This window comes from Dipodomys merriami, unplaced genomic scaffold (genome assembly GCF_024711535.1).
Source record: "Dipodomys merriami isolate MVZ:Mamm:240054 unplaced genomic scaffold, mDipMer1.0.p SCAF_10, whole genome shotgun sequence".
NCBI lineage: Eukaryota > Metazoa > Chordata > Mammalia > Rodentia > Heteromyidae > Dipodomys > Dipodomys merriami.
In genome coordinates, this window is record NW_027202271.1 from 36,902,621 (window position 1) to 36,922,157 (window position 19,537).

At 35.1% G+C, this 19,537-nt stretch overlaps 1 protein-coding gene across 1 annotated transcript in view; it reads left to right on the plus strand.

Moving 5' to 3' along the window:
- The window catches only part of Acss3 (acyl-CoA synthetase short chain family member 3), a 136,534-nt gene that overhangs the window by 44,314 nt on the left and 72,683 nt on the right, over positions 1 to 19,537 (plus strand). Inside the window, exons 4-7 of the mRNA XM_069989281.1 lie at positions 1,990 to 2,124; positions 4,710 to 4,850; positions 12,841 to 12,921; positions 13,103 to 13,198. Coding sequence (XP_069845382.1) covers positions 1,990 to 2,124; positions 4,710 to 4,850; positions 12,841 to 12,921; positions 13,103 to 13,198 — 453 coding nt within the window. The remainder of the gene's footprint in view (positions 1 to 1,989; positions 2,125 to 4,709; positions 4,851 to 12,840; positions 12,922 to 13,102; positions 13,199 to 19,537) is intronic.

Consider the following 19,537-nt stretch of genomic DNA (forward strand, 5'->3'; position numbering starts at 1 on the left):
TCAAGTGGTGGTTAGATCTACAACCCCGTTCACATTTACCGTAGGAGGAATTAGGCAAGAATGATTTCATTCGTTTGATGTCTTCCTTTCCAATGTGATCCTTAAAACTTAATTTTTTTCTCTTTGACATAAATCTGTTAAACCAACATTTATTTCAGTCAGTCTGGTGTGAAAGGCATCTTGCTAGGTAGTTTAAGGAATCTTAAGATAAAGTATACGCCTTTCAAATTATCTTGTCATATTTCCAGTTAGGAGACACACAAGAATGTGACTAATTTTAAACTATTCAGTGAACACTCACTTGTTCAGCTCTTTCTTTGTATATGAAGTTGTCCTTGGAAGTGGAGAATAAAAAATGTTTACCATGTAGGTGGACACATAGATTATGAATAAAAATGAGAAAGGGATTACTTTCTCAGAATAAGAGTGCAAATTTGACTTTACTAAATTATTTTAGTTCTTATATATAGTCTATGTATGTTCATGATTTGATGTTACTCAACTTCCATTTATTAAAAAAAAATCTAATCTTAAGGAAGGCTACCTGGAGCTATAAACTTCAATATTACTAATATTAAACTGTGAATTATACTCAAATATTTACCTTTAGAATGTAATAAAAGGAAACAGGAATTACTTTTATTTTCTTTCTTAGTCTCACCCCATTTTTAAAATTTTCTTTGTGATTTAGCTTGATATAGTGGAAAAAGAAGTGTCTCACCATCACGCAGAACCAGCCCTCTTCTAACTTTACCATTTATAACCTGGGGCAAGCTATGCAACTGCATGAGGCTTTGCTCCATGAATATTGAATGATATTCAAAGAGCTGAAGCTACTATATGTGCATCTATTTGGCACAGTGCAAACATCCCTTAGGTGAAGTAATTTATAATGAGAAGTCAGAATTCGGGCATAAATGTGATATCATGGATAAGTTACTTGTCTGCTGAATAATTTATTGTGTCACCTTTACTTTGGATCTCTTGGTGGAGAAACAGTAGATAGAAAAGGAAGATGATGTGTTTGTGTCTGCAAATTAAGGAGAATTTTTGTTCAGTTACACAATTTTCATTGTGAGCTTATGGTGTGGCTAACACTGTCTCTAGCATAGGAGTCAGGAAGGTAAATGAAATTTGAACTTGTCCTTGGAGAAGTTAATGTGCTAGAGAGGGTATGGATGAACATGTTGACTACATTCCCATATCAGAGGCATGCACACCATGCCCCAAGGAAGAGAGGTTAACTCCATCCACAGACCCTGTATTACCACATAGTGACTACCAGATTGTCAAATAAAAGAAGGTTGAGTGTGTCTTCATGATGGACAGATTCAGTTTTAATGGGACTTGACACATATTGTTCTTTGAAGTGGAATGTGCCTTGTTAAAAATAAAAACCCATAAAATTACAAATACACTATTGGATTAACACAAATAAGTGTTTAGAAAAAAATCAAACTTGTTGGAGGTTTGTTTTTTCTTGTGTTATTTCTTTAGGCATCTAGAAGAGATACATAGGAAATCTAAAAAAAAAACTTTTCTGATTTCAGACACTTTGGAAATACTACAAGCCCAGCAACAACAGGTTTGCATGCGTGCGTGTGTGTGTGTGTGTGTGTGTGTGTGTGTGTGTGTGTGTGTGTGTGTGTATGTGTGTGCAACCCAGATCCCTAAGTTGCATTTTAGATAATGGCAAATGCATTTGACTTAATGAATTCCTTGGAATATATTTTGTATAGCTCATATTTATGAGCCCCAAACACCATGGAGTCTGTAATTCAAGACAGTAAGTGAGATTTATGTGTAAGTGCTTAGGTCTATAACATATAAAAGGATATATTGGTTTTCAAGCCATTTATTCAACATAAAGCCAAGTCGTTCGCACATTTCTTTAAACAATGTGAAGCTGTCAGTCTGAACCTGAAATATTGTTATTGGCTTAGTTAGGATTATTAAAGCTATCTTAATTATGATTTTTTTTCATTCTAGCCCAAGGTGGTTGTTACAGCCAACTTTGGCATTGAACCTGGAAGGAAGGTGGAATACATACCTCTTCTCGATAAAGCACTAAAAATAGGACAACACCAACCACAGAAAGTTCTCATTTACAATCGCCCCAATATGGTAATCCCAGTATTTATGTTGTTTCTTGTTCATGATAGCATATCAAGGATGATTCTAGTTTTGATCAGATGAAAGAGACACTAGTCATAAAATATTAAATATATATCCTGAAATTGTTATTCATAGGGAAGAGAGACATGGGTATTTTTCTATTAAAAAAACTAGATTACAAATTTTAAAAAATGGAACTATGTCATATTAATATATTGGTTTTTATGAGTACTGCTATAGGGGTGATAGTTATTACTTTAAGTTTGTTAACAATATTTATAAATACTAACTCACCATCTGATTTGGGAATGTGAGCACTTGCAATCTGACTGTATGCTTTATCCCTCCATTCCTCCACCTATTGGAAAAGTCTGGTTAATTAGTATGTAAAGTATCTTTTAAAATCCAGGAAAATGATTTAGGCTAGAAATAAACTATAATCATGAAGCAAAACCCTAATAGTCTCATGAGATAAATTGTTCCATGACCTGTGAAGGAAGCAAAAGGAATATAATATAAACATGAATAGAACTTACTATATTTTTCCTACTAACTTTGAGGATTACTTTATTTCCACACCTAGGCAGATCTATTTATGGTGGGCCAAGTTTTGGGTTTTTATTTTTTAGCCAGATTATTAACATATTTTCTTTCAGAAATGAAATGATAGGAGTATAAAAATCATGTACAATTTGGTGGAATTCTTGAGAAGTTATCTGTAGAAATTACTCCAGTGGCAAGATAGGAGAGTAGAGAGTGTTAAAACCGTGTCTCTTTGATTAGCACCTCACAATTTCTATTACATTATATTAAATTCCTAGATAAACTTTTAGTAGTCTGCGGTTCATGTACTGTCACACTGAATGGTTTCAGTGTCTTAAAGCATAGTTAAAAAAATGTTTTGGTGCTATTAAATCAAGGAAGGTAAAGTCCAAAGAAAAAAAAATGGCTTTGAGTGAGGAAGGGTTAGAGGAATGGCAGAAACAGATTAAAAATAAAATATTTTTTATGATTATATGTGTGTTAGTTGCACATATATATGTATATATATACACACACACACATATATATATATATATATATATATATATATATATATATATATGGATTCTTATGGAGTTTGTGAAGAACTAACAATGGACTGGGCCCAAAGTACTTCAAATAAAATATAATTTATTTAAAAAATATAAGAAAATTCTTATTTTATTATTGTAGACCAAGAACTAGATCTTGTTGCGGGTCTCATTTAATAGACGAAGAAGCTGAGTCTTGAAGCAAAGCCTAAAGTCCACCTATTACAGAGTTTGAACTCTGGTTAAATCACTTTTTACCAATACAATATATGTTATTTTTCCACTCCATAAACATCCAGCATGTGGCTGTTGCTGTTTCATATTTATTCTTTTAAAATGAGAGTCTATTCTCTTTCCTTTTGTTACAAAAAGTCTTTGCCTCTCCTCACCTGCTCACTTTTGCTTTTTCTCCAGCCTCTCCTCTATTTGACATAGATGAAGATTTTGAATCGCTTTTGTCCAAGGCCTACTGTTTAGGCAGTAATTAAGCCCAGTGGATTGGCTTTGCTTTGAGTTTAGAGCCACAAATTATGAGGCTGGGTGGTGGGCCTCATTAACCAGGATTGGATTTTTGCCAGCAGAGGTAAAACTTGGCTGCTATTCTAAGCCCCAGGCAAGCAATGACAAAATCAAAGGAATATCACATCAGTCACTCTGGTGTTCTTCCACCCTGCCTTTAAAGAATTCTTAACAACCATAGAGTAAATGTGCTAAGTTGTAGATTTTTCTCTTGCTTTATTTGTCAAATCTCTTTTATGCATACCTATATTTCTTAGCTTAAAGAGTGTAATCGTTTGTGTTCTTGCTTCCTTCATTAGAGACCTATAAAAATCAGAGACCTGGAATCATTTTTGTGATCATTCAATCCACTCCTCTCATTTTGCAGTGCAGTGACTTTTATAGCTCTTTAATTCTAACATTAAAGATTTGATCATTTGCAATGAGTTGTTTTTATCTCATTTATAAAATAAATGAAAACATTATTTGCTTGTAGTTGAGCTCTTTCTGTTTATCTAAATGGTTGCAGGAAGTACCTCTCAGATTGAGGCAGGAGTCGATGGGGCTGACATTTCCCCTTCATAAAGGTTGTATATATAACTTTTGTATATATATATATATATATATAAATTGTACATTGTCATATATAATGACTTAGTTTATAAATTTCCTAGCATACATACGTATGTGAAAACACAGAGCTCTTAGTTCAATAAACTCTAAGTGTTCATGAAAATAGAAATGCATTAGATAGAGCATCATAAGGAAGTCTCTAGATTTGAGTAAAACATATTCTTTTGTCAGTCAATGTCAAGCCATCTTCAAATCCCTGGATTCTTATATTCTTATAAGCATTCAAAGCCCAGATTTAAGGTTTTGACATAAGTCTAATGATAACTGATGTTTAGTCGATAATAGCATAAACTTTGAGTCAGAACCTTAGACTTACACAAAATGTGTTACTCTGTTATTTATGTTGAATCAAATTTCTAGAGTACAGATTTCTGTATTTTTGCTCTGTAGGAGAAGGTTCCCTTGGTGCCTGGTCGTGATCTTGATTGGGAAGAAGAAATGTCAAAAGCCCAATCACATGACTGTGTCCCGGTTCTTTCAGAGCACCCACTGTACATCCTTTACACATCTGGAACAACGGGGCTGCCTAAGGTATGCTCTCTCTCTCCTAGGGACAAGCAAGCAGTCCCATCAGCAGATTTCCTTTGTGTCAGGACTGGCTCTCATTACCTGCTGAAAATGTGGCACGTGCCATGCACACTTGATGATTATACAAAATCACTTTGTATTCAAGATAATTTGTTTTTACCATTTTGTGGGAAAAAATTTATTACATTGAAGGCTTCGATTCTGTTTATACTAAATTCTTCTCACTTGTCACCCATACATAGTTGTTTCAGTAAGCTACTAAATCAGTACATATTTAATTGGATACCAATTGTGGTTCAATAACATTTTGCAAAACAGTTTTATTTACTAAAGTATGTGTTTGCTTTTGTAGGATGCTAAAATAAAACTCAGAGCATAATATATGTTAAATGAAACATTTGCAATATTTTTTTTTCAGGTATGGGGCAGGTTTATTCATCATTCCGGCTGGTACCAGGCCATCTTGGTCCTCCATGCGGTGGAGAAAGGCCTGGGAAAGAGAGCTGGGAGAGCTGGGAAAGAGAGCTGGGAAAGAGAGAGAGAAGACTAGAAAAGAACAGAGAGAGCAGAGAGAGAGGAGAGAGCTAGAAAAGAGCAGAGAGAGAGACATTTCCAATCTTTTGAATTGACATTTCACTTATATATATTGTAAAATTTATTTTAAAAAATCCCTCATACAGTGATTCATTCTTTTGGGAGTGAAAGATCAAGTGAGGGTCATATTTATTTCCTTTCTGGTTGAGGTCACAGAGGGATGGAGATATGAAATAAATTAATAAATATGGTTCACTGCCAAAACTAGGACAGGGAGAGAGGCCTGAAGGGTAGGATTGAAAAAAGGGATAGATAAAGGCTTTTCTCCTTTTATGCATTTCTGTAACGTATGCAACCTTTGTCTTTCTTAGATAACTTACTTATTTTTCCTACCCTAGCAGCAAAGTGAGAAATAGTAACATAAAGTACTGAACTTTCTTTTATCTGTGGTACAATTCTTGCAGTTAAAATGCTGAACTTGCTACATCTCTGCCCCTTATCTTATAGTTGTTCAGATCAATAATAAAAAAAATACATACAGTATCTTCCACTGAAGTAGTTCCCAAATCATCAAGATCCCGCAATGGGAGGTTTTATACTTGATGAGATATCCCAAATGGAAACAATCAGTTTCTTCTAAGAGGATTCACATGGTTTGTTAAGCAAGCTTCATAGATTCTCCTGAACAAAGACTAATACACATTTTTAAACAGAATTGTGTACATCACACTGGCATTTATCCACTTCACCATTCACTTACTCACTCAACCAACAGTGTATTACATAAACATTTGTACTCTGCCATGGCAAGGGACTTTCCTCCTAGCCTTCTGAGTGGAGGGGAGTGGCTCTGAGGGGCTGCCAGGCCTCTGACAAGGGCTGATGACCTTGGGGCTGAGGAATAGCTCTGAGAGACAGGTGACTTGTGCAGGAGCATGGGACAGCACCTCACAAGTCCTTGTGCTTTTTGCAGTGTCTTACAAATCTCTGTGAGAAAAGACTAATAATGGCTCAGCCACAAAGAAAGATGCCATTGTGAAAGTCATTAGAATAAGATTGTTGAGGAAGTGAGGAATTTCTTTTTCTTTCTTTTCTTTTCTTTTTTGTTTTTTTACAATATGTTTTTTAGTGTACAGAGGGGTTACAGTTGCAAGGTCATGAGTCCATTTCCTATCGAACATTGTTACCTCCTCCTTTGTTTTTCCCCTACCATCCCTTCCCTCCCCACCTCCCCAACTCCTCCCTCCCTTCCCCAAACAAGTTGTAAAGTTCAAGATGTACAAGACACTATGTTGAAAATGAACTTTCTTTCTTTTCTTTAAAATTCATCAGAAATGTTGCTTTTATTTATTAATTCTCTGACTCAAACTATCATTTGGTAAAAAAAAATTCTCTTCCTTTGTATTTATTTATTTATTTCTCTTTGTGCTGGTTCTTTTAGCATTTTGCTGGTTACTACGTAGAGATATGAGTCTCCTGGACTTTTCTACCCAGGTGGGCTGTAAGTGTGAGCCACTGGTGCCTAGCTTTGGATTTCTGTTTTTAACTATATTGTGTACTTTTTAATTCCTCTTTTTGGTCTCAGCTTGTGAAGCTGAGACAAAATACACATACTGCACAATATAAATATATATAAATCATATAAATCATAAATGCCAGCATTTATATACACATACATGTTTATTACACACATACATATTAATAAATATGCATTTTGTATATCTATATGTATATGTACATGAGCCTTTATTACAGAGTAAACAATTGGGGGCTTAACTAGGCAGCATGTAATTTTATGATGTACTCTAAAATTTATTGGCTCAATATTTTGATATGTGCCTTCCAGATTTTTATAGGACAATTTAAAGACACACACACACACACACACACACACACACACACACACACACACACACACACACTTTGATAATTGAAGGTATTAAGTTCCTAATACTAAGGAACATATCAATCTTCCTTCCTCTTCCCTTCCACACAGATTATTCCAAATTTATTTTTCTTCTTTTAGTTGTGGCAACTGAAATTGCACACAACATTTCCTAACTATATGTTTTCTGTTATAGTCTAAATGGTTTGATTTGTGGATTTTTAAAAAACTCTTCTTACTTTCAAAAGGAATTCATTAAGTTGGAATTCTCTTTTTTTCATGTAGGTTTCTTCTTTTAAAAATGCATTGTCTGGGCTGGGAAGGTGGCTCAGTGGTAGAGCGCTTGCCATGCATGCATGAAGCCCTGGGTTCGATTCCTCAGCACCACATAAGCAAAAAGAAAAAAGCCGGAAGTGGCACTGTGGCTCAAGTGGTAGAGTGCTAGCCTTGAACTGAAGAGCTGAGGGACAGCACCCAGGCCCAAAGTCCAGACCCCACGGCTGGACCCCCCCCCCAAAAAAAAATGCATTGTAAAGGTGATGTACAGAGGAGTTGAAAGTTGGAATTCTTTACGTGACTTTGTGGCCACATTCCTAAGTTGCTAGTAACCACTCTTTGTTTTTATATACAGACATTGAATTTTTTTTAATGCCATGTACAGTCCCAGTGGTCAACAAAGAGTACCCTTCTATTGTTTTCTTCCCATTCTCAGTTGGAGTTTGCCAGCATGTCTTCCTTGGTGGTACAGAGGGACATTTCACTTGGATGCTATGACTATTCATACAAAGAAACTCAGAATAGTGCATGAGAGGGCATAGAGGTTTGCTGAGATGGTATTAAATCATCTAATGCCTTTATTTTTAAATGGGAAGACCTTAAGTGCAGATATAAACACAGAGGATTTTAAGAATATTGAATGGAGTTTGTTATTGAGGGGTAACATTGTTATTGAATAAGTATTTTTACCTCACAGTATTTCAGATGCACTTTTTATTTTATTTTAAGGGTGATGCACAGAGGGATAACAGTTACCTAAGTAGGGTAATGATTGCATTTCTTTCCAAATATTGTTACCTCCTCCCTCATTTTTCTCCCACTTCCCCCACTCTAACATAGTATCTTGTGAGTATTGCTGTTGCATTGGTTCGCCCTTTGTATCACCATTTTGTTATTTCCTTTCCCTCCCCCAAATCAGACAAGACACAAGGTACCAAACTCAAAAACAGTGACAAGAGGGGATAAATCAAAGGGAAAAAAGTAACTTCACACAGTACTTAAAAAACAAACAACAAAAACCTCTTGTTTACATATCTTGGAGTTCATTTTGGAGCCAACCCAGATGCTCCTCAGTGGATGAATGGATGGAGAAAATGTACTATATATATATACAATGGAATTCTATACTTCCATCAGAAAGAATGACATCACCTCATTCATAAAAAAATGGAAAGACTTGTGGAAAAATCATATTATATGAAATAAACCAGACTCAAAGAAGCCTAGGCTCCATGGTTTCACTCATTTGTAATAATTAGTCTAGGATAGTCCTAGCAGAGGAACATAATAGCTCAATAGCTATGTAATATGACCATATAGATGCTAAGGGAAATGAGCTAAGATATACTAAGATATACTTTTAAAGTACCATTTGAAGAGCCAAGTTTGGTGGCATATACCTTTAATTCCAGTTAACAACAGGGAAACAGAGCTAGGAAGATTGCCTGAGTCTGCCAAATCTAGACCAGCCTGGAAAACATAAGGAGGCCATAATAAATAAGCAAATAAAATGAAGTTTTTACCATGTCAGTCAAATGTTTGTTCCCGACTAATTTTTTTTTTTTTTTTGGTCAGTTATGGGGCCTGAACTCTGGGCCTGGGCGCTGTCCCTCAGCTCTTCAGCTCAAGGCTAGCGCTCTACCACTTGAGCCACAGAGCCACTTCCGGCTTTTTTCTTTTTGCTTATGTGGTGCTGAGGAATCGAACCCAGGGCCTCATGCATGCAAGGCACTCACTCTACCACTGAGCCACCTTCCCAGCCCCCTGTTTCTGATTAATTTTGTTATTTAGATTATAATGATTTTGGATATTTTAAATCTGAAATCAGTGGAAGATCTGTGTTTCTCCTTTGCATTGTAATTATCATTATCTGGAAAAAATGATTGCAAACAAGAAATCAATATTCTATCATCTTATTCACATATTTATAATAATCTATTTCCCTTCCAAAATTTTCATAAAATAGCTACATGCAGAAGATATCAAATGGTTTGGGAATGAAGATCAAATTACAGGTCTAAAGCTTAATGGAAAATAAATTAATAAAATGTTCAAAATGTTCATAGTCATGCTTTAAAAATACAGTGAATATTAAAGACAAATGAAAATAGATATAATAGCTTCTCTCTGTCCTTTAGCTCCATTTAATTAAAAAAATATAAAGGTGTTGTACAGAGGGGTTACAGTCATAAAAGTTAGGTAAAAAATCCATTTCATTTTTAGAAAATGTCCCCCCTTCCTTCACTCTGTTGCAATTTATCCCTCCTCTTCCCCACCCACAAGTTGTACAGTTCATTTTCAACATAGTATCTAGTGAGTACCACAGCTGCATTTGTTCACCTTTTGTCCCTCCTTTTCTGTCTATCCCTCTTTCCCTCTCAAAGACAGATAAACAAGCAAGCCAAAAGAAAAGAAAACAAAAACAACAGCATAGAAAAATACCTCTTGTTGCCATTTCCTGGAGTTCATTTTGATAAATATTGTGTGTGTGTGTGTGTGTGTGTGTGTGTGTGTGTGTGTGTGTGTGTGTGTGTGTGTGTGTGTGTGTGTGTGATGTGCTACTGAGGAATCGAACTCTGTTCTTCATGCATAGGAGGCAAGCACTCTACTACTGAGTCACCTTCCCAGCTCCGATAAATATTATTTTATATGATCAGAGTCGTAGGGTTTGGGCTTTTTTTTGGTGGTAGTGGGGCTTGAACTCTGGGCCTGGGCACTGTCCCTGAACTCTTCATCACAAGGTGAGCACTCTACCGCTTGAGCCACAGCACCACTTCTGGTTCTGGGGATTAACTGGATATTAGAGTCTCACAGACTTTCCTTCCTGGACTGGCTTCGAACTGCTATCCTCAGATCTCAGCCTCCTGAGTAGCTAGAATTACAGACATGAGCCACCTGCACTGGGCCAGAGGCTTTCTTGTTTTCACAAAAATCTTGGATGGTAACCTCAAATTATTTCTCTTTTTTCTGTGGAATGTTTATTATTTTCAGCATATTATATATTGTATATATATTATATATATATATAGGCAGAGATAATTGTACATTTTCCTTTCTAACTTGTATATGTTTTAATTCTTTTCCTTAAAAATTTTTTTATTGTGAAAATACTGTACAGAGGGGTTACAATTACATGGGCAAGATAATGAGTACATTTGTTATCAAGCATTGTAGCCTACTCCTTTGTTTCCCCTTCTCATCCCTTCCCCACCCCCCCATCAAATTATTTCTGACATGTCTTTTCTTTTTGGGTTATATAAGCATCTAAAGTTAAAATCATAATTAAATCAAATGAAAAATAAAAATATAAATTTCTAGAACTTTGTTCTAGAATTTGTTTCAAAAATACTAAATTTGAGACTAAGATAAGCTCAGTAGTAGAATATATGTTTAGGATCCATAATACCACGGGTTCAATTACTAGATGCTACATTTTAGACTTTATCATTTTAGATGCTATTTCATTCATGTTCTCATTAAGTGATTAATTCTCAATTCTTTAATATTTTGCCATTTGGGGTTCAGTATTCACTAATCATTTTTAAAAAGAACCCCTTCGAGTGATAAATAGAAATAGGGTCATTGATCCTTTAAATTTATATTCTGTACTTAACAAAATGCTACTCAATTGTGTATCCATAGGCTCTTATACTTAGCAGTCCATATATTGCATTATCTAATTTAAAATTTATTCCATTGCATTCATGTTTGAATTATTGACAAAAATGGGCAGGCAAGTGAGGTGGTGAAAATGTTCTATACCATCTTACATGAAATTATTCCTGACATCATACCCTCCTGCTCTGAAAAGTGAATTCAAGGTTTTATAAAAATTCACTAATGCATCAGATTATTGAGCCAGAGGAAATGACACTTGTTAAAAACAAATTAGTAAAATGCATAAAAGATAGACTACGCTGAGAAGATAGCCTCTCAGGTCACAAGGGAAAGGCCCGAGTGTCTCTCGCTGTGGTGGCTGAGGATTCCTGATATCCCCAGGGTGATCAAAGGAGCCAGCTGTTTGCTAACCATGTCACATAGCTGAGAAAATAGCTGTCAAATGCCAACCTATATGCATGTGATATCTGCCAAGAGACCAGGTGTTGTTGCTCATAGATAAAATATGCTCTCAGTTTGATACCTATGTTTTATTACTGGTACCCGAGGAGAGCAGTGATGTTAGTAACTAATAGAATGATAATTTCTTTTCTATTCCCTTGATTCCTGCATATGTGTTAAGAGTCCGTAGGTCTACCAAAAGACTACAACTAATAGTACATAATATTGATTAGGACAAGCTATTCCTCTTATATCAAATGATTGTATAGTGCAATTGCAATTGTTATAATAACAGATGCTTCAAAACATACATGAATTGAGTTAAGTTGTGTTTCTTAGCCTGCATTTACATGCTCACTGTGGATATTCTCACGGATAAGCCTTGTTGAGCTAATGATGAATCATGTTTAAAATGAAGAAATGACTCTATTCATGACTGCATATATAGTGATAAAATTCATGATTCCATTTACCATGAGTTCTTATTAATGCTGACTATTGTGCTATGTTCAGATATCAGTCTCCTACTGAGTTTGAATGTGTTCATAATATCCAGGAAAGCTCCTGAAAACAGATATGTGAAAACAATAAAGTAATGATGTAGTAATCCTCATTTTTTACCCCACATGAAAGCATATCAACAAGAATAAGTACAGCTCATCAGGATTCATCCTTCACAATTCTACAAGTTATCATTCAAGAATTATTCAACTCTAATATTGTGCTTGCTTGATTTCCAATTAACATTATAAGCAGGCTCTGGTTAGAATCCGACTTTGATTCCTCAGCCTAGTAAAATTTAATCTTAGGGAATAAATATCTATCTGTTATTTTGCATTTTAGGCACATACTTACACTGTAACATTGTACACTTATGTTTGGCAGTTTCCATTTTTGTTCTGTAAATATATCTGAAAATATGCTAATAGTGTATGTCACCGCTGAAGAATTGCTATTATGTATCATTTTGCAAAAGGTTAAGTTTTTGTTAGACGTGCAAGGATATTGGGTGGGATTGGGTCCTACTAATAGAACTGATGAAGACTATTTTGTTTTCTGGGTTTCCTATTGAAAAAGCAAAAGAAATAATGATACAAATACAACTACATAAAAACCAAATCTGTACTTTATAGAATGTTAGACCTTCAACCTGAAAGTTTTAAAATAGATTGGATGAAGATAATATTTTACCATGCTGCTGATGCTGGTCATATTAACTCCACCTTTTCTCTCACTTAGGGTGTGGTTAGGCCCACAGGAGGATATGCTGTGATGCTAAATTGGACAATGTCTTCTATCTATGGCCTTAAACCTGGAGAGGTAATCATAGTTTGAAGTTTCTACTACATGATAGTTCTTTGCATTGCAGTCAGGTAATTCCTGACTATACTCCCGGAACTTGGGAAGTTGAAGTAGATCATGTTTTTGAAGATAACTTGGTCTATGTTGTGAGAGCCTGCTTTTTATTTTTGTTAAAGCCATCCATTTTCTTATTTTTTAGGTATGGTGGGCAGCTTCTGACTTAGGCTGGGTTGTTGGACACTCTTACATTTGTTATGGACCTCTTCTCCATGGGAACACAACAGTTTTATATGAGGTAACAAAATAAAAGCCAGAGCACTTAGAGTTCATCCTTACTGAATAGTCTCTGAAATAACATTTTCAAGATGTATACCTGAGTTGGAATAGTGTTTATATTTTCTTCCAGATAAAAGTATGCTTCCAATAAGAGAGAAATGTAAGAATTAATAATAGCTAGCTATATTAATTTTATAGGAAAAGTCATGAAAATTAAATTCTGCAGAAGATACAATAACAAGTTTACTGTTTTTTTTCCTAACAGATTTTGAGAAAGTGACAAATAGACCCTAAGTTTAGCATTTTAAGAAAGATCTTTGTAATTCTCACAAAATCATCTTTGTGACTTTTTACAGAATTAGTGGATTTTTCTAAGGCATTGGCTTCAGTTTTAGGGAACACATATATTGATGCTTCAGATTCATAGCTGGGTTTAAAGATTCTGATGCATGCATTAATGACACCCTGTAAACGTTAATTTTATCCATGATGTATATAAAAGCCTAGACACCTTTTTTTTAAATCACATTTATGGGAGATCAAAATCTTGGGCAGATAACAAATTATAATAGTTTGCGAAATAATTCTTCAAAATCATCCCAGACCTGTTGAGCAACTCTAACAAGATGTAAAAATATACACATCCTTGGGGCTGGGAATGTGGCCTAGTGGTAGAGTGCTTGCCTAGCATGCATGAAACACGGGTTTGGTTCCTCAGTACCACATACACAGAAAAAGCTGGAAGTGGGCTGTGGCTCAAGAGCTGAAGAGCCCAGGAACAGTGCCCAGGCCCAGAGTTCAAGCCCTACGACTGACAAAAGAGGTTTACTTCATGCAAACAATCCCTACATAATATAATTACCCATAGCCCAAATTAGCTGTTAGTAGACTACTTAAAAAATATTAACCATAAGCTGGACATAGTGGCTTATATCTTTAATGCAGGCTACTCAGAATGCTAAGATCCAGAGAACTGTAGTTTGAAGGTAACCCAGGTAGAAAAGTCTGTGAGACTCTATAATCTTAAAAATAACCAGCAAAATATAATAATACTGGAGCCATGGCTCAAATTTCAGAGCACCAACAGTGCAAACACACCCAGCAAACATGGGCAGGAAACTAGCCATGAAAGAATGAGTAGAGTTTAAACCCCAGTATGAGCAATAATAGTAGTAGTAGTAGTAGTAGTAATAATAATTGTAATAATATAAAATGGTATAATATTACTTTTTCACTCTTGAAAATGTGTGTTCAATGAAATGGGATTTAAAAAATCATTAACATTTTGCAAAACATCTGAAGTAAGGGGCCAAGATAAAAATAATACATAAGAACATAAAAGAATTGGCAATATTTAGTCTAAAAACCAACAAACATAATGACTATATAGTATATATATATGTATATATATATGTTTTGCTGTATAATAAGCTGATACATATTAAGTGTGGACTCCCATAATAAAGTTACATTTATGTTTTGAGAGTAATAGAAATGAATTTAAATACCTGCAAGGGAGTAGTGTAGCTTCTCAGATATAAGACTGTCACATAAGTAATCTATCATTATCAGTCCAGAAATCAGACAAGGAGTATGGATTGTGAAGAACAGTGTTAGATAATGTCAAGGTTCTTTACAATATTATAAATGTGAAATTCAATGACTATTGGAAAGAGAGAGGAAAAAAGGAGAGGGTTTTCTATGTTCATGAGATTCTCCTAATCCTTTGACCATTTAGAGCCCATTTCTATTCTATCAGTTTTAGCTGGCAATTTTTATGCCTCTGAGTGCTAAAAGATATTAAGGCTGACATTATCCAAGGAATAAACCATCATACACTACTCGCCATCCTTATACTATGTTTTGTGCTTTGTAGACTCAATTTGTATTTGAGTGGTTTATACTAATTATGACATGAAATAGTTTTGACACATTTATTTCATATTAGTCTTCACAGATTGCATTTTAAGATGATTCCTCTTTAAGGAGACAAAATAAATATTAACATTGAATGTTCACAATGAATTGCAATGTTGCTTATATAAACGTGAAAAGCAGAATTTATTGTGACATTTGTAAATATTTATAACTCTTAAGCTGACTTTACAATGGCAATTCATACTGTGTTTGTGCTGTTGTTTCTCAAGTTTATTTAAAACATGAGGCTAACAATGTCAACGAAGCTTGGCTGTTTGTCTTTGTCTCCAAATGGTGTGATGAACAATACTGTCACAAATACTTGTGTGAATGATTACAGGATGCAACACTTTCAAACCATTTCTTGTGCTTTTTCTCTGTTACAACTTGTAAATGTTCTCAAGTTCATCTGCTGACAAAACAAAGCCTTTTGAGACCCTTATCCATTGTAGCTATTGAATCTTAGCTTTCTACTCCAATAAGCTCCTCGAAGAAAAGACTACCCAAATGACATTCTACTCAAGTTTTTATTCTGCTGTTCCCTGTTTACCTCATTATAATGCAGTTTCACTTCAGAGAAGTTGCTGTGGCCAGGGCCTTTTTCAGTCTCATTTTGTTTTCTATCTCAATTTCATTCAGCCATGATTGTTATTGCTTCTTAGGAATTTTATCTTCTCGTCTATGCTCCAGATTCTTTGGCTATTGTTCTTCAGGAAACTTCTTTTCCCTGGTATGACTCCCTTTGTCTCCCATTTACTTTCTGTTATCCAGAAAGATTCTACTTAGATGGTATCGTCTTCTGAAAGTTTTCTCTTAGTTTTGGACTGGATTCAGTGTTCTTCTCCTGTTATCTCATTGTCGCCTAAATAGATATCTATTGCAGAGCTGGCCACACTACTCTGAATTGGTCTATTTACTTCTTGAAGTGATTTGAAGCAGAAAGCACTAGTCTTCTAGCATGTGACACAGTGAGTGCGTATTAAACACGAATATTGTGAAACTAAGTTGAACTTCCTCCTCATTCTTCCCCTTCTCTGACAATTTAATATCGTTTTAGGCTCATAGTTTTTCTTCATTCTGGTCCCCAACATTGGAGGTTAATGGGGTCACATAGGTAGCATCTGTTTTCACATTAGTTTATATTTTCTGGAAATATTCCTGCTGATTGTTTTAACTATTAAATCCCTTTTCTATATCCAATCTTCCTTCCTTTGGATTGTCAGCTATTGTTGAACATCTTTCATCGGTGTATATTCATACCTCAATGATATAAATTAAACTCTATGTTGTCTTGCTATTCTTGGCATAAATTATTCCCAGTCATGTATTCTGTAGTTCTGTTAATGCTGCTTTCACCCATTTGTTCATTCAAACTACCTATCTTCAAATAGTCTAACATTATTAGGCTTACATCTCTTATGCTATTGGTAATTACAACCTCTGAAATCTACTTTTTTTTGGGGGGGTCCAGTCATGGGGCCAGAACTCTGGGCCTGGGCGCTGTCCTTCAGCTCTTCAGCTCAAAGCTAGCACTCTACCACTTGAGCCACAGTACCACTTCCGGCTTTTTTCTTTTTGCTTATGTGGTGCTGAGGAATCGAACCCAGGACCTCATGCATGCAAGGCAAGCGCTCTACCACTGAGCCACCTTCCCAGCCCTACTATTTTTTCTTTTAACCTATTAAAAGTGCCTTCTTCTTATGTCTCCTGTCCTATATTCCCTGCTGATATTCAGCTGATATGAAGAAGTATGTTGCTGATGTTAAGTTTGTGTTTGGGTTTCTAATCTGATTTGCTCCTGTGCAAAGTAGTTGGACAGATTGTCATTAGCAAATATAATGTCTGAAATCTCGTAGATGCTTCAGATTATCATTATATAGTCTAGAAATCTTTCTGAAAGATGCCTCTGCCTTTAATATTACTCCTTTTTAAACTCTCTACTCAGTTATCATTTCTTTCCACCTCAACATCCTTGAATTAATGCTTGATAGACCAACAAAATAAAAACAGGAAAAATGTAGCAAAATCCTCATTTACTCCAAAGACATAACCGATATTTACATACCATGCCTTTCAACAACAACAAAAACAATATACATTCTTTTAAAATGCTTCTAGCATATATAAAAAAGATAGATAAAGTTCTGAGAGCCACAAAAGGAAGAACTTGAGCTAATTTGTATGTAAGTTTATCTGATTTGGGGATAGGAAGGGAATGATGGGGCAGAAATAATGGGGCACAGAGTGAACCAATGCAACAGTGATACTCACTAGACACTATGTTGGAAATGAATTTTACAACTTAGAAGGGGATAGTTGAGGTGGAAATTGAGAGAAAATGAGGAAGGGGTAACATTATTCAAAAAGAAATGTACTCAGCTGGGCACCAATGGCTTATGCCTGTAATCCAACCAACTCAGGAGGCTGAGATCTGAGGATCGCTATTCAAAGCCAGCCTGGGCAGGGAAGTCCATAAGACTCATCTCCAGTAAACCACTAGAAAACTGGAAGTGGCGCTGTGGTTCAAGTGGTAGAACAGTCGCCTTGAGCTGAAGAGTGTAACGACAGCGCCCAGGCCCAGAGTTCAAGCCCCACGACCAACAACAAAAAAAAAGAAAAAAAAAAAGAAAAAAGAAATGTACTCATTTCCTTACTTATGTAACTGTAACCCCTCTGTTCATCACCTGTACAACAAAAATTAAATTAGAATTATACAGAATCTCATCTGTGAATATATTTAAAATAGAAATTAGGAACAAAGAGGCAGAAGGAAAATCAAGCAACTGAAAATGAATTAATACATTTCTAAATAATTTATAAGTCAAGTAAAAACTGAAGGAAATTTATATATATGCATATGTATAGTGTGTGTATATGTATATGAAAGTAAAAGAAAATATATCATAACAAAACCTGCAGGATACAAAGTAGTGTGAAAAAGAAAAGAACTAAATGGGTGCATTAAAAAATGGGGAACTATCAAGAAGCCAGTATGAGAAGAACAATGTAAAGTACAAACAAGGGACTAATAAAGATAGACATAGAGTTTAATGAAACTGAAAAGAGAAGCAACAGAGAAAACCAATAAATCACAGAGTTGATTCTCAGTAGTCAAATTGACAAATCTCTGCAGAAGTCTTACAAAGAAAAAAGCCACAAATTGCCAATATCACAAATTAAGCTATCACAAATGGCTCTAAAGGCATAAAAGGGATAATAAGGAGATACCAAGACCAACCCAGCAACAGAAAAGTTGATAGCTTAGATAAATGGGGCCATTCCCTCCAGAAACACACATTAGTACAAGTCACCAAATAGGAAATCTACCACTTGAATAGCATTATCATTAAGAAAATCAAGTTTCTTAGAGTTCAATTCGATAAACGTAATTTCATATGATCATATACCCTTAGCTATTGAACTTTTGTAATTGTCTCCTAAGAATATCCTCCTTTAGTCTCACTGAGTGAATGTCTAGAGTCCTGTAAATTTATCATTTCCAAGTGTATTTGTTTTTATCATTCAGTTGTTTGCTTGTAGATTTATATGCACTTTCTAGTTACAACAAATGAGGGAAAACACGCATCCTATGTTTCTTTGGGTCTGGCTTACTTCACTTAATATAATTATTTCCAAGTCTTATCATTTTCTTATGAATAGTACAACATCATTCTTTCTGATGGAAGCATAGCATTCCATTGTGTATATATACCACCTTTTCTTGATCCACTCATCTGCTGAGAAGCATCTGAGCTGAGTCCATGTCTTGGCTATGGTAAATAATGCTGCAGTGTAAATGGATGTGTTGGTAGCTTTAGTATGACCTTATTTGTGGTCTATTAGATAAATTCTTGTTTGTTTTCCTCTGTCACTGTTTTTGATTTCTGTACCTGTTGTATTGTATGTAAGTTTATCTCATTTAAGGAGTGTCAGGGCGAGCACAGAAGTAGTGGGAGAAAGAATAAGCTAATTTAGCAGTGATACTAGACACTATGTTGAAAATGAACTATACAACCTGTTGGGGGGGACTGGGAGGGAAAAACTGGCAGAAAGAGAGGGAAGAGGTGACATTGTTCAGAAGGAAATGTATTCATTACTTGACTTATGTAACTGTAAGCCTCTGTGCATCACCTTTACGATAATAATTAATTATACTGACCTAGCAGGGAAGCAGACAATGATATTAAAATACTATTGATTAAAAATTTTCCTGAATATGTACAAAAATCCTTCACAAGATATAAATAGAAGAATTCATCAGTATCTAAAAATAATAATATGCCATGACCAAGTAGAATTTATTCCAAGATGTAAGGATAGTTCAATATTTAAAAAATTATTCTATTGATCAAATATATTGAGGTTAAAGATCATACAGTCATATCAATAGAGAAGTCATTAAGAAACTCAACATCTTTTCTTAAGAACTGAGAAATAAAAA